The sequence below is a fragment of the Choloepus didactylus genome, chromosome 3, assembly GCF_015220235.1.
Source record: "Choloepus didactylus isolate mChoDid1 chromosome 3, mChoDid1.pri, whole genome shotgun sequence".
In the NCBI taxonomy this organism is placed as follows: Eukaryota; Metazoa; Chordata; class Mammalia; order Pilosa; family Megalonychidae; genus Choloepus; species Choloepus didactylus.
Window position 1 is genome coordinate 39,879,718 of NC_051309.1, and position 13,944 is coordinate 39,893,661.

General features: G+C 42.7%; 1 protein-coding gene and 1 long non-coding RNA gene across 2 annotated transcripts in view; one reads left to right on the forward strand and one right to left on the reverse strand.

The window, feature by feature from the left end:
* Positions 1-12,005, reverse strand: part of LOC119528589 — a 166,458-nt gene extending 154,453 nt beyond the window's left edge. Inside the window, exons 1-2 of the long non-coding RNA XR_005215753.1 lie at positions 11,874-12,005; positions 300-470 (exon numbers count right to left, since the gene is read on the reverse strand). This is a non-coding gene — a long non-coding RNA (uncharacterized LOC119528589). The remainder of the gene's footprint in view (positions 1-299; positions 471-11,873) is intronic.
* Positions 9,498-13,944, forward strand: part of NWD2 (NACHT and WD repeat domain containing 2) — a 249,862-nt gene continuing 245,415 nt past the window's right edge. Inside the window, exon 1 of the mRNA XM_037828918.1 lies at positions 9,498-9,861. Within this exon, the coding sequence (XP_037684846.1) occupies positions 9,711-9,861 (151 nt within the window). The 5' untranslated portion in view covers positions 9,498-9,710. The remainder of the gene's footprint in view (positions 9,862-13,944) is intronic.

The following is a 13,944-nucleotide window of genomic DNA, read 5'->3' on the forward strand; positions in this document are numbered from 1 at the left end:
GGGTATATAATTCAATCTATCATAACGCATAAAAGGGGCTTGATAGAATGAGGGGTCAAAATGCCAAAAAATAAATAAATAAATAAGGGCAGGGGTCAAAACAAGTATCTTATTTTGTTTACTTTTGTTTGGGAACACAAGTCTTATTTTGTTTACTTGTGTTTGGGAACCCACCAAATAGATTAATGTTCATTTCATTAGAGTCTTGCCCTACATAGGCATTGTCTTAGTTTCCTAATGCTTCCATAACAGAGTACCACAAATAATGGCTTAAAACAACAGAAAATTTATTGTCTCACAGTTCTGGAGGCTAGAAATGGAGATCTCTCCCATGATTCTCTCCTGGCTTCTGGTGGCCTCAGATGTTCCTTGGCTTGTAGACGCATCTGCTTTTATCTTCACCTGGCTGTCTTTCTTGTGTCCATCTTCACATGGCCTTCTTCCCTGAGTCTGTCTATGTCTCCTCTCCCCTTTTTATAAATAAAAAGAATATAATAGTGATTAAAACTGATTCTGCAGCCAGACTGCCTGCGTTAAAGTCAAGGCCCAGCTGCCTCCTAGCGTTTATTGCAGTGTCCTGAAGTAGATAATAATTGTACCTTTCTCCCAGGGATAACATTTTATAGCTAAGTAAGGTAAATAAGTCAAGTTTGTAGAACCATATCCAGTCCTATTACAGGCACTCAATACATGTTTCATACTACTATTTATTATAATTATTTTTATCATTATTATTACCACTACTTCAGGCACCTAGAAGTAGGATTCTGCCTGAATTTCTACCTGCTTCATTTGGTATTAATCTCCACCTACCTACTACTTGGTGTTTATTACTGAATATCACTAGTGTCACTTGTCCCTCTGTCTAAACTCTTTGGTTTGTTTGCTGCTGACAATTGTCCCAAGCACTTGCAATACCCTGAAGTTAGTCTATTTCACCTTCAGAGTCTATTCATTCCTGGTCTGTCCCACTTTGAGATGTATAAAGTTCTACTGTTACCAAATCAAGTGGTCCTTAGATCGCTGAGTGGTGTGTCTTTGTGTGTGTGCGTGTGAATACCTATCACCTCCATCCCCAAGTCTGCCATCTTCTGTCTCCTGACTCTTTGGTGTCAGTGGTCATTTCTCATTTCCAGCAATGTATTTGCTAATAGCAGCCCTTCCTCATATAATTTGTTGTCTCTAATGTGCCATGGGTTTGCCAACCAGGAAAACCCAGCTTGTTTGAATCATGTACACAGTAAGCATGAAGAGACCCTAACAGAGAACGTCTGGGGGTCTCCCATTAGTCAAGGGAGTGAGCATCAGTGTGTGAACATTGTAACAAATAGTCTGGCTGCCTAGAGGATTCTTTTTAGGTCACATTCTTATTCTTGGTTGTGGTCCAGAAGGGGTGAGCTTGCCAGACGTCAGTGACTTGGATAGGTAGAGCATCACTGCGCTAATATTATTCTTAGGAAATGCAAAAATCATCCAACTCATCTTTTGTTCATGGCCTCTGAATGTTCTGCATCACATTACAGCAGAGGAAATGTACTGGTCATTTGTTGGGAGGAGGGGTACAAGGGATTTTGGTTCATTCCAGAGTTTAGAGATCTCTGCACAGTGTGCGTCTTGGTGAGGGCAGATAGCCACTCTCCCTAGCTCCAGAAGCCAGAGTGAAGAACCATATGGGGCAAATGCGATAGCAGCATCTTGTACCCAGTGGTAATGAAGCCAGTGGCGGTGTCACGCAAGTAGTACCAATGATGGCAAGGGTGCAGCCAGAGGGTTCAGGATTTAGCAACAGCAACACCAGTTCTATCCTAGATGTCCGCTCCTGTGTTGCTACTTTGGCTTTGTGTCTGATCAATTGGCCCCATCTGGGTCCCTCCCATTTTCCAAACCTAGTTCTCCAGCCCTCCCATCAATACTGTGACTCCCCAATAATTTTCCAGTAAATTGCTAATATTTTTAAGTCAATCAACATCAGTCCTGTTTGCAGCCAAGAACTCTGTGCAGGACAGGTGGGTGATATCTTATTTTTCTAAATCATATGTGTGTGTGTGTGTGTGTGTGTGTGCGTGTGTGTGTATCAAGCTATTGATTTCCAAGGATAGTTTAGTCATACATTGGATTATGTTCAGCAGCTTTTATTGTCATATCCTTATTATCACAATTATGCAGAGAAGGTGGTAACATTCCATTTTAACTTACTACTTCCTATTTAGTTTTCTTCCCCTGAGAATCCTGCAACTGAGCAACTAATGTTTAAATCATTAAAAAAAAAAAATCACTTTTCTTGCCTAGAAAAGACTTGCAGAAGTATTTACAAAGAAATATTAGTTTGGAGCAACACTATGATATCCTCACTAATATGAAGTACATAGCAGTTATTTTTGGAAATCTAGGAATAAAAATATTTTAGATAATTCTCCATTACTTCCTAAGAAGTAATGTAGCAACTATCACAATCTGACTTCAGTATTTGTGTAAGGTATGATAACTTCATTGAAGTCAAATATCAATTCAAAACTAACAAAAAATGTATTTACTCAATTAATTTGCTATCTAACAGCTTTTGAAAAAATAGTTTCAAGAAAAAGTTGATCAGTCTTTCTATGTGCCTGAGCTGTGGGTTGGCCATATTCCATCATAAGCGTTACAGGCCAAAGAGATATGTGTGAATGGTTGTGTATGTGGGTGTTGTGTCAGTGGGTGTGGGTGTGTGAGTGTGTATGTGTGTGAGAGAGAAACAAAGACAAAGGTGTTCATGATGCTGAGAGAGAACCAGAGATGAAATGCAAAAAAATAATCTCCATTTATCTAAGGGATGTCCAATTCCTGCTTCCAGTGTTTCTTGAGACCCAAATCCTTTTCTGCCCTTGGATTCTGTAATGAACTCCTGTATTCTTATAAGGAACTTCCTGTTGTTTTCAGTTATTTACCCTCAACAAATCTTGACTAATGCAGAAATAGAACAATACTTTTTGTTTTTTAAAAAAATGTCCATAGTTTTCAGTTTCATAATAAAAGCTATATTACCTTTATTTTGGGAGGAAAAAGTATCCTAAGTTTTAAATGTGCACCAAATGATACCCAAAGGGAACTGATCTACCTATGCCTATTTAGATGTGACAGGAATTAAGTTTAAAATCTGTTCCTGAAGTATTTGATTTGTATTTATTTCTCAAAACTTCACAGCAAAGATAAATTGGCTGCCTATTTTCTTTCTCAAACTAAATGCAAATGACCTGTCAGTTTCCACATATAGTTTTCTAAATTTAGGCAATAAGATCATTTACATTATGGAGTGTGTCCCAAAAAGATGCAACTTTGCAACTATTTTAGGCTAAAAGACTGTTGCGGGGGCATTCTCTCCTGAATTCTGTCAACTAACATACATAAAATCAGAACTATAAGAGTAGAGAGAAAAGCAAAAAAGGCAAAACCGTAATTTATTTTTAGAAAATAGAACCCATATGATTGTGTTTAGAGAAATTGTTACAATATTATACAGAATTGTCATCTATATTTGATTTTTTCAGGGAAAATATCCAAGATTTTTTTGTCCCACTAGAGTATTTTGGAAATAAAAGTAAATTCAACATATTTTCAAGCTTAGTGCTTTTGTAGTAAACATTTAAACAATGAGAAAGCAAATACAATAATTGATGTGGGCAAAATATTTGAGATATTTGGGGCATGTCAGTATGGAACACTCTAAGAAGATTTTCTTATCTTATTCATTGTGGACTCAGTGTTGCATGGTGAAAGACTGTGTCTATATAATGGGAAAGAAAAATCTGGCTTCACATTTTAGTTTCTCCACTTCCTAGCTATCTGCCTTTGTGACTCTCTAACTCTCTGAGCCTCCTGTACCCATCTGCAAAACTGGATTGTTGATGTAATTAAAGGATATGGCATTTAGCTCTTGCTTAATGAAAGTATAGAATTCAATGTAAATAGGCAATGTAGTTACCATTTCCCTCCAAGTAGTGTTTTTGTTTTTACCAAATATTAATTTAGTTTGCCTAATGTGATGGTTAATTTTGTGTCTCAACTTGCTAGGTTATGGAGTCCAGTTGTTTGGTTAGGCAAGCACTGACCTGCTAGTTATTGTGAGAGTATTTCACAGATGGATTTGCATCTATAATCAGTTGACTGCATCTACAATCAACAAAGCAGATTGCCTTCAGCACTGAAAGATGTCTTCTCATGCAATCAGTTGGAGGTCTTAAAACCAGAATCGAGAATTTCAGAAGTCAGAAAAAAGAACTTCTGCTTTTTCTTCAGCCAGTCAGCTTCTCCTGAGGAATTTAAGCTCATCTTCATCAGAGTTTCTAATTCGCAGACTGCCCTACAGAATTTGGATTTGCCAATCCCAAGGTCTCTTAATATTCATGCGCACGCACACACGCACACACACATATACACACACACACACCCTGTTGGTTCTCTTTCACTGGAGAACTCTGACTAAAAACAACTAATAATCAGTATAAATCTCCCAACGAGGTGCAAAGGATGTTCATCTTTAATCTTTAGCTGAATGGACCTTGTTATAATTTGGTGACCACTTGGGATAATGTAAACGAGCATGGCTTGGTGTCTGCAGATCCAGGTTTGATACTGGCTTTGTCACCGACCAACTAAGTGAATTTGGACATACCATTGAAATCTCTTGATCTGCTTTTTTTTTTTTTTTTTTTTTTTGTACTCAAAAAAGGAGTTAGAGGAGGGAACTATAGTTAATACAGAATGTGTCTCCTAAGGTTAGAATCAAAATGAGCTAACATGTATGAAAGTGCTTTTGTAAAAAGCAATTCCCCAAATAATGTCAGATAAGGCAACAAAAAGGAAAAGGATTTTTTAAATAATGTAATTGTTATTAATGTCATAGGAATAAAAAAAACCTTTGCAATTATAAAATGAAAAAATTAATTTATAAAAATATATCAAAATCTATAAATTTTAATTAAAAATCTTACTTTCTTCTACTTTGCTGATACACATAGTGCTCTCATAACAATGCAAGTGTTTGGTAGGTTGTAAGAGGCAGACTGATCAAAAAATACATTAAACAGATTTAGAAGGGGTGGATATAAAGTTAGAATTTCTGAGTCATGAAAACATCAGATAACGATTTCAGAAAGGTGTAACTTTATTTAAAACTGAGCTGCTGTGAATTCTATCTTGCTGCAGACACCTCTGAATCAACTTTCTCTTTTGGCAAATTGTTATGCTGACGAATTCTCACATAGACTGAAAATTTCCACTTTGTAAACAAGTGAGTGGGTTTCTGATGGTCTAGCTTATATCCTCAGCTGGAACTTTGGGAAGTGGAGTCTTGGCTTGCATGACCATTTTCTCACACTGGCAACGTAGAGTTAAATATTCATCACCCAAATCAGAGAAACACTGTGAATATAAGTTTGGGAAACACAAACACATCCTTGGCTTTGTTGACTAGATTTCCTGAGAAAATTACAGTGGTACGGTATGTTAATTTAGTCTTCTTTACAACACTAGGGGCTCTATTTCCACTTCAATCCACAATAGGACACATATAGTACAGAGATGCAGAAGTTTCCAGGCCAGGATATTTGATGTACCAAAATGTGTGCATGCAGACAAAAACAGGTTGGGTGATGAGTATTTCTTCTGTTGAGTCAGAATCAGTAACAGGGTCTCCACTTGTGTGCTTTACATTCACCACTGCCATTATATAAGGAGGATGGACTGAAGATGTGCTACCATTATGCAGCTGGAAGAAAAATCACCAGCCACTGCAGTAAAGGGAAGTTAGTCAGGTACATTTGTGTTCCATGCACTGTGGAACAAGCAAAGTGCACACACATCAGAAAAGGTATTCAACAAGTATACAAGGGGCAGCTGTGTCCAAGAAGAGACATCAGACTGAAAGATTCCAGCTCAGATCCAGGATGCAATGGAATTAAATGAGATATGGATTAAAAGTCTAAAACAGTGTCTGGCATATAGAAGACACTCTTGTATTGTTAGATATTAGCTTTCCTTCCTTCTGTCCTTCCTCCTTTGTATAAAATTATACTGGGGAGTGAGCATCACCTGTTCAACAAAGGGTTTGGATTCCATAATCAGAAAGTTTCCTTCTAGCTCTATGAGTAGGATGAACCCAGAAGCCCTTTGGTCTCAGCACAGGACACTTAATCCTCTCTGTGCTCCTCCAGCCTATCAACTGGGGAGTGTATGAGAGAATGGAGAGAGGGATGCCTGTTCTTGGGAAAATAACCATTTGAGATAACAGGCTTGATCCCAGGGCCACTTTTCATGTACATTGGCTTCCCATTTCTATATACTTTAAGTTCTTCCCTCTACTTCAAGAATGGAGGGATTTACCTGGGATCTCATGAGGAAAGAGCAAGAACTGAAGGATAAAGGAATTTGGAAATCTTTCTCATCTTGGCAATATCCAAGAAGTTGGAAGAGCCTAGTCCATTGTGATCTTGTGGACATAGATCGTTCCTATCTGGAAAGCAGAAGTGATAACCAGCCTTCCACAGCTGTGAACACAGGCCAGAGCATCTATTTTCCAGGATGCTCAGCCAGGGCCAGACCTGAGCAAAATTAGGAAACAGAGATGATGCAAAGAGCGCCAGGGCAGGAGCTAGAATACCTGGATCCCAGCTTTACTTCTAACCAGTTATGTGACCTTGGACAAGTCATTTCACTTTTCTGAGCCTTGGTTTTCTCATGTGTGAAACGACCATAAGAATAACACTTGCAATATTTATTGAAGAGGAGAAAAAGTTTGTAAAGTGTTCTAAACAGATAAAAAATAAAGTAGGCTCCAAACTTTAAATTAGGGTCTGCCCACTACATTTATGCCCTCTCCTACCCTTTTCAGTTTCTCTTTCTCTCTCTCTCCACTTAACTTGTGCAGCCAAAAGTTCCTCAGGTTTGATGTTGTGTAGTTAGATCTAATTAATTGATAACAAGGTATTGGTACCAAGGTGACCCTCCCTATGCCATTTGCATGCTAACAAATGATCTCTGGTTTTAGAGTATCAGATGTTACCAAGTGACAGGGTGGAAGAAGAACATGGGGAAGGAGTTGGGGAAGAGGTATCCTTAGGCAGAAATCTCCCTCATATCCCAGAGACAGAAGTCCACTCTGCCTGAAGTGAGGCTGGCCATGCAGGGAGCCTTTTAAAGCATGGCTCCACAGGCAATGTGAAATTCTCTCTCCTCTGCAGCACTGGTCTGCAGTGACACTGGCAGATGCTAAACTTTGGCCTGTCTAGAACAGACAATTAGGTTATAAAGGCTGTCAAAATCCCAAAGTCATATTAAGAAAGCACAATACTTAGAGGTCTGAGGCAGAGGTCAAAAGACACAAACACGAGTCCCATTTTTAAGAACAGAGTTTAAAAAAAAAAAACACCCACAAATAAAAAAGGAAAAAAAAGGAAGGAAGGTCCTTGACAATATGGAGGTTTCCTTATCCAATCTCTTATAAACAATAGTGAGTTGAGACCAGGCATAAAGTGGGCCTGCTCCCTTCCCCAGTAACAGAGCTGTATATTCATAAAGGATGGTACTGTAATAGATACTGCACATTCATAGCCTGTTCCAAAGCTCTCAGTCTGTAACTCTTGGAACAAAAGAGGATCTTTCAGAGACCCCCTTCTTGATGGGAAGGTTGCCACCTGGGAGTGATAAGACTAAAAATGGGGAGAAGATAATTTGCTAAATAGAATCAACTGAACAAATATTTGGGTATGTTCAGAGCTTCTTTATGGGTTGCATGAAATTACCCCAAAGTAACCGTCTGCCCCCTGATTTTCAGGAATGAAGAGACAGTCTTAAAAACCTAGAGATCCAACTCCTCCAAAGAGGTACCCCAGAAAGTGCGCTGCCGTGGGTGGGGTGGGGGTAACACAGCAAAGTGCAGTGTGTAGTGCATCACTGCCCCCGGCAGGGCCCAGAGGAAGTGCAGGCCAGCCCCGAAGAGGCCAGCAGCTGCCTAGAGCAGAAGCCCCCAGGAGGGTAGCATAAAACTTGCCGAGGAGCTGCCCTCATCCAGTGCCCACCCTTCCTATGCCCAATTTCAAACATAAAGAAAAACAGTTCTTCCTCCTTAAAAGACAAGCGTTTCTCCTCTAAAGCTCAAAATCAGGAGTTTGGAAACCATCTCCTTCCCCCATCCCACAAGCACCATAGTCACACTTTTATTCCTTGAGGTCTTCCTTCCTGTCTTGAAATTTGTAGTATTTCTATGGGTGTAGTGGGGTGTAGTCCCTGCATGGCAATTTTGCGCCTGGGTCTCTCTATATCTCACGTCACCCGGGCCCCCCCTTCCATCCACCTCGCGCCCCGACCCCAGATTGCACTATCCTACGTACGCTCTGGCCACCCTGGATCAGCGTCAGGTGGACCGACACTTGCTTTTCACGGATTTAGAAATGGGGGCTGAAGTGCAAACATAAGGAATCGCGGGTAAATGCCAACTCGGAACCCTCGCACGTTCCTTGAAGAACTCGCGCGGGGCATCCACCCGGCCTAGGCGCACACCTGGCCACACTGGACTCCCGGCATCCTCGCGGCCCACGGGCCCAGGAGCCACCGCCCCCGGAGGAACAGCCGCGGTACGCGCCTCAACTGGACCGAAAAGAAACCCCGGGAAGCTTAGAGGCCCCGGGAGAGCTCCCCGCGGTGATCCGCTCCCAGAAAGCTTCCGACACCACGCGGAGAGGAGCACGTGAGAGGCACCGCTTCGCTATAAAAACCCCGTCGGCCGCTAGAGGAGAGCGAGCCGAGCGGCAGGACGTCGGCCACCACCGGGAGACCGGGAAACGTTAGCCCTCCCTTCAGGACATCCAAGTTGCCACCAAGTCGCTCCCGAGTCTTGATATTCGTTTTGACTCTCGGGGTCTGGTCTCAGGGTGCGATCTCGGTGGCGCGTCTAACTTTGAGGCCGGATTCCTTGCATAAGCGCAAAAACGCCGGCACGCGTGGATTCCCGAAAATGCTCAAATCTTGTTTGACCTTTAGGAGATTGGAGGAGCAATAGTAGGAACCTCAGGCTAATTTATTTACTGCCCTACACAAAGCAGGCAGCAACGAGCTCCCAGGCCTGTCCCTAGAGGTACCCCGGAGGTCCCTGCACCCCACATCTGCTGCCCTTTAAACTGCGGGGTGTTTCTGCGCCGCGCGGGGGGCGGGGCCACGCGGCTGCCGGCGCAAAGCTCCTTGCCATAAACTCCCGAAGCCTTTCAAAGCAGATAAAGTTTGGTCTTCTCCCCTCGCCCACTAGGACCCCGCCGCCTGGTACCACCCCCCCCTTCTGTCGCGACGGGCGCGGGCGGGGAGGCGGGCGGGGAGATGGCCGCGGATTCAGCGGCCGGCGCGGGCGCTTCCAGGCGCAAACGGGCCCCGGGCGCGTAGCTGCCACCACGCTGACCTCCCGCTCCGCCCGACTGCCGTGCAGAGCCCCGGCAGTGAGCCAAGGCGGACACCGAAAAGGGCAGCAGGCTGCGGCGGCGGCGACAGGAGCCCGAGGGTCCGTATGGCCGCTCCCCACCGGCGGGTGGTGCGCGCCAAGGAGCTCGCCATTGGAGCCTCGGTCTCGAAGCGGCTCTGAGCCCCACCGTCTGCGGGGTTCGACCTAGCCATTCCGCGGAGCCGCGGGCCGGACCCGAGGAGCAGAAGGAGGTGGCGCCGGCGGCCGCTGTTCCTCCCAGAGGGCGATGTGGCCGGCCGGAGCGGGCACCAAGCTGCCCTGTCCCCGGGACTCTGCGCTCCGGCGGGCAGCTTTCTCCGGGAACCTCACCGCCTTGCCTTCTCACCTCGTACCCGCCGGCCGCAGCGTCCGGGTGTTCATCAGTGCCAATCCTGAAGGTAAGTCCCTCGCTTGGTTTTATCCGTCTGTCCTTCTGTCCGTCCGCGCGGCGTAAGCCGGCAAGTGTTTTAGCTGCACGGCCCGATGCACCCTGCGTTCCCGGCACTCCCTTCCTCCTGCTAAATCCCTGGCTGCCCTGAGCGCGCTTGGGAATTTAATTTGAATGACTTTTATTCACCTCTCTCTCATCTCCTCCGCCTGCTGACTTCCACTAGGACACTCGCTCTCTTGGTGACCCCAACCCCCACCCCGGGTACAGCTAAGAAATATCCGAGACATTGGCAGGCACTTCTCCAAGCCCCATCCTGCCCAACCTACACACCCTCTCCTGTCTTTTAAGAGGTTTCTTTTCCGAGGTTATCGCAAACACAAGTAGTAGCTCTTCTCGCTCTCGACTTGGAGGCAGGTTCCTGACTGGGGGCTGCTTCCTTTGCCACTTGTTCTAGCCCGGGCAGGGTGAGCGCAGGGTTCCTGGAGATCCGCTTTTTGCGAGTCGCTTTGTGGAGCGGAGGACACCCTTCTGAATCGAAGACCCGCGGAGGTCCGAGAGCTGTGTGTGGGGTCCCGGGACTGAGTGGGCTCAGCTCAGCACTGGTTTCGCGGTGGAGCTCTCAGGGGCAGCTCATCTCCGCAGTAGAGTCCCTAGGCTTGATTTCCCAGGTCTAGAACCAGGCCTGCTAAATCGTGTTTCTGCTCAAGACTGAGCACCTGGTAGGCGCTCAGTGAAAGCATGTTGTTCTATTGCATTCACAAATCATAGCGGCTTAGCGCTAGGTATATTAACGCCTTGCTTTTCACCACTTTCATTTCTCATTCCTGAATGTTAACTTTCATTCCCTGTAGGTGTTCTTTTTTTTTAAAAAAAAAAAAAAAAAAAAAAAAAAAAAAAGGAGGATGCATTTGACTTAGTGCTGGATAAAACTGCAAGAATTGCACATTTCTAGAAAAAAAAATGTTTGGCCGTAAAATAGTTTAAAGGGGATTGAAATAGACATGCGAGACCCGAAATTTAACTTTCCTGCACTCTAACAGGCTTTGGGTCTAATTAAAAAGTGAAAGAACAGAATAGCCAGAAAGTTTATATCCAGTCACTGTATAGAATTCTCATTTGAAAACCCCAGACTGGTTGCCTGTGAAAAGCATTCAGCGAGGACCAACAAAAACAACTTTACTAAAAAATTATCCTTTCAAAGTAAAGGCACTAGCAGAAGTTTCAGGTAAAACTCACTTTATGACAAGGAAATTGGGGAAACAGTGAAATAGTCACATACATTAGTAAGTATTAGAAAGCCTGCATTCTTGGAGGGAGGGTATGGCCTCTCCTTTTTATCAGTATACAACTCACTTTCACTGAATTTAATAATTAAGGAGGCTTTTTAGGAAACTATATTTCACTTAAAAATAATTTTACCTCATTATGTCTGCCAAGATATTTACTTAAAAATAGATAAAGAAAACATAATTTACATGTGAAGCTTATTTAAGGAAATGTGCACCTTAATTTTTCAGTGTGGTTTTAAAAACATTACTAAACATTTTAAAGTGTTTGAGAGAAGGGTTAGAAAATGTTTAATTAACCTTAAAATTTCAATTAACCTGACCTAAAAAAAAAATGTTTATAAAAAGTGTTTAAAGCTGTGGTTGTAAAGCCGGCTTACAATCCCTTGCTTTACACAAATTGCTTCTAAAATACAATGAAATAAAATTCTTGTTAATGTCATCAGTAGTTAAATTTTCTTTGCTTTAGATTTGCAAGTTAGAGGATGAAAATTGGTAATAATGAATTTGTATTGAGTCAGCTTAGTATAATTAACTAATATGGACAAGAATAAAGTCGTTTTCTTAAGCCTGTCCATGTGATTCCTCAAATTCCCTTGTTTCTGGAAATAAAAGCTTTAGCATACATTAATCCTAGAATGCAAACAGGAGGGAGGAGCCCATCATGCCTTCTGGTCACTGTTTGAGCTTGGCAGTTCCCACACTGATATTAGAAGTCCAGAAATGAACTTACCTGAGGAGCTTTGATAGGCGCTGGACCTCAAATTTTATCCAAACTGGACACCCGAGGGTATATTGAATAAAAAAGACAGAGAGGGTCATTATTTTGCAATCTGAATGGAAAGCCTTGCAATCTTGGTAAATGCTCTGTAAGAGGCAGCATTTTACTGCTGGACCTTTATGGATGCAATTTCAGGAAGCAAATGGTTGTGTTTTGGTACGATCCAATATTAGATTCCTGGCCAATACTGAAGAGCCTCTCCATTGTCAAATTAAGACAAAGAACATTATCTCATGTTTTCCTTTGCAAGCAGAAATCCAATTTATGCTCTAAATAAAAGCTACTTTGTGTTGAACCCACAGCAACTCTTTAAGAATCCATCCAGGCTCCAGCTTAGGTTTTTGTTTTAATAGGCACTGCTTTGAAAGGCTTGGGTGGGCTTTTCCCTTCAGTAATAAAGATAATACATGTCTTTAGAGTGAAAAAAAATTACCTTCCCACTTATTAGCCCATGCAGTATGTTAATTTTTATTTCATCCTCAAAACAATCCTGTGAGGGTGTTGGAGCAGGAAGTGTTCTCCCTATTTTGCAGAGGAAAAACACTGAGGTTGCATGAGGTAAAGCTACTTGCCAGAACTCACATAAGAGAGTGAAACATGGTGGAGCCCACCAGGGCACTCCACACTCCTCTCTTGGTACTTTTTGGCTTCCTAGGCACATGCCAGATTTCTTTGAATTAGGTGCTATTCATGTGCTTGAAGCTGAAAGCAGGAAGGTGGTGAGTATTGGGAAGAGAACATGGCTGCATGGGCTCACTTTGCTCCCATGGAGAGGTTGCCATGAAGGCATTCAAGGAAATTTCAGAATGTGCAGGACTCTAATGGACATGTTCATATCCAAACGTATATCTGCATCTCAGCAGTCCCCACCACAAGAAGACACTACAGCAAAACCGGCATAGGAAAGGCATTGGCATTGTTTTCGATTCTCTTACATGGATAGGCTTGGACTTCATCTAGTCCCCACCACCCACCCAGTGTTGAAATCCCGCCTGTGGCATCTTATTAACCCTCAGAAGTCTTCTAGTCATTTTGCTGCTGTATTTCTGCCAGAATGGTACTTATAACTCCTTGGAATGATGATTCTACAACATATAAACTCCTCCACCTGATTAGCCTGAACAGTTCATGAATTTGAAGAGGAGAGGAGCCTGCATGATTCTCTATTATTGAGGTTTGAGGGCCCCCCAAAATAATGCTCCTCTCCCCTGCCTTGATTCTTAACCAGTTTAAAATAAGGCAAAATCTAAAGCAGAAGGAAGACAAACGTATCACCTTTATTATTGATGAAAACTGATACAGGCCCCCAGTTGCTTATCCGTGATCCTCTGAGCCAGGTATAATTTTGGAATTCTGAATTTTTTAAAGTTTGGGAAAAATGGTAAATATACCTCTTATTATGTGGAGTCTGGGGTAGCATCCCATAATCACATAAACACACACATAATCACATAAAAATTAATGTATCTTTAAGGAAACATAACTTTACTCTTACTCAGTTCTGCACAGTAGAACTTTCTGCAGTGCTGGAAATGTTCTTTATCTGTGCTGTCCAATATTGTAACTCTTTCACATGGGCACTTGAGGTGTGGCTACTGTGACTGAGGAAATGAGTTTTTAATTTAACTTGGTTTTATTTCAATTACTTTAAGCTTTAATAGTCACAGTTGGCTAGTGGCTACTGTATAAGACAGCAGAGCTCCAAGTGGAGTAATAAAGATCATAAGTAGCTTCAGGTCAGTTCAGGTCAGATTTTGTCACTTCAGGTTTTGCTACCAAATGAACAGGAGAACTTTTTGTGTTCTAAGATTTGGGGATTTGGTAATTGCAGGTGAGGGATTTGAATCTTTATTGGAGAATGTGACTTTTAAATCTAGACAAGTGGGCTTCCTGATATAGAACCTCAGAATTACACAGACTTACCCTCCCAGTCATTCTCAGCAATGGATGGGGTACAGAGCTTCCTCTACAGGGACAGGGTCTGCCTCAGAAAATTTAGGATATGGAAAAGAAGAGAAAAATG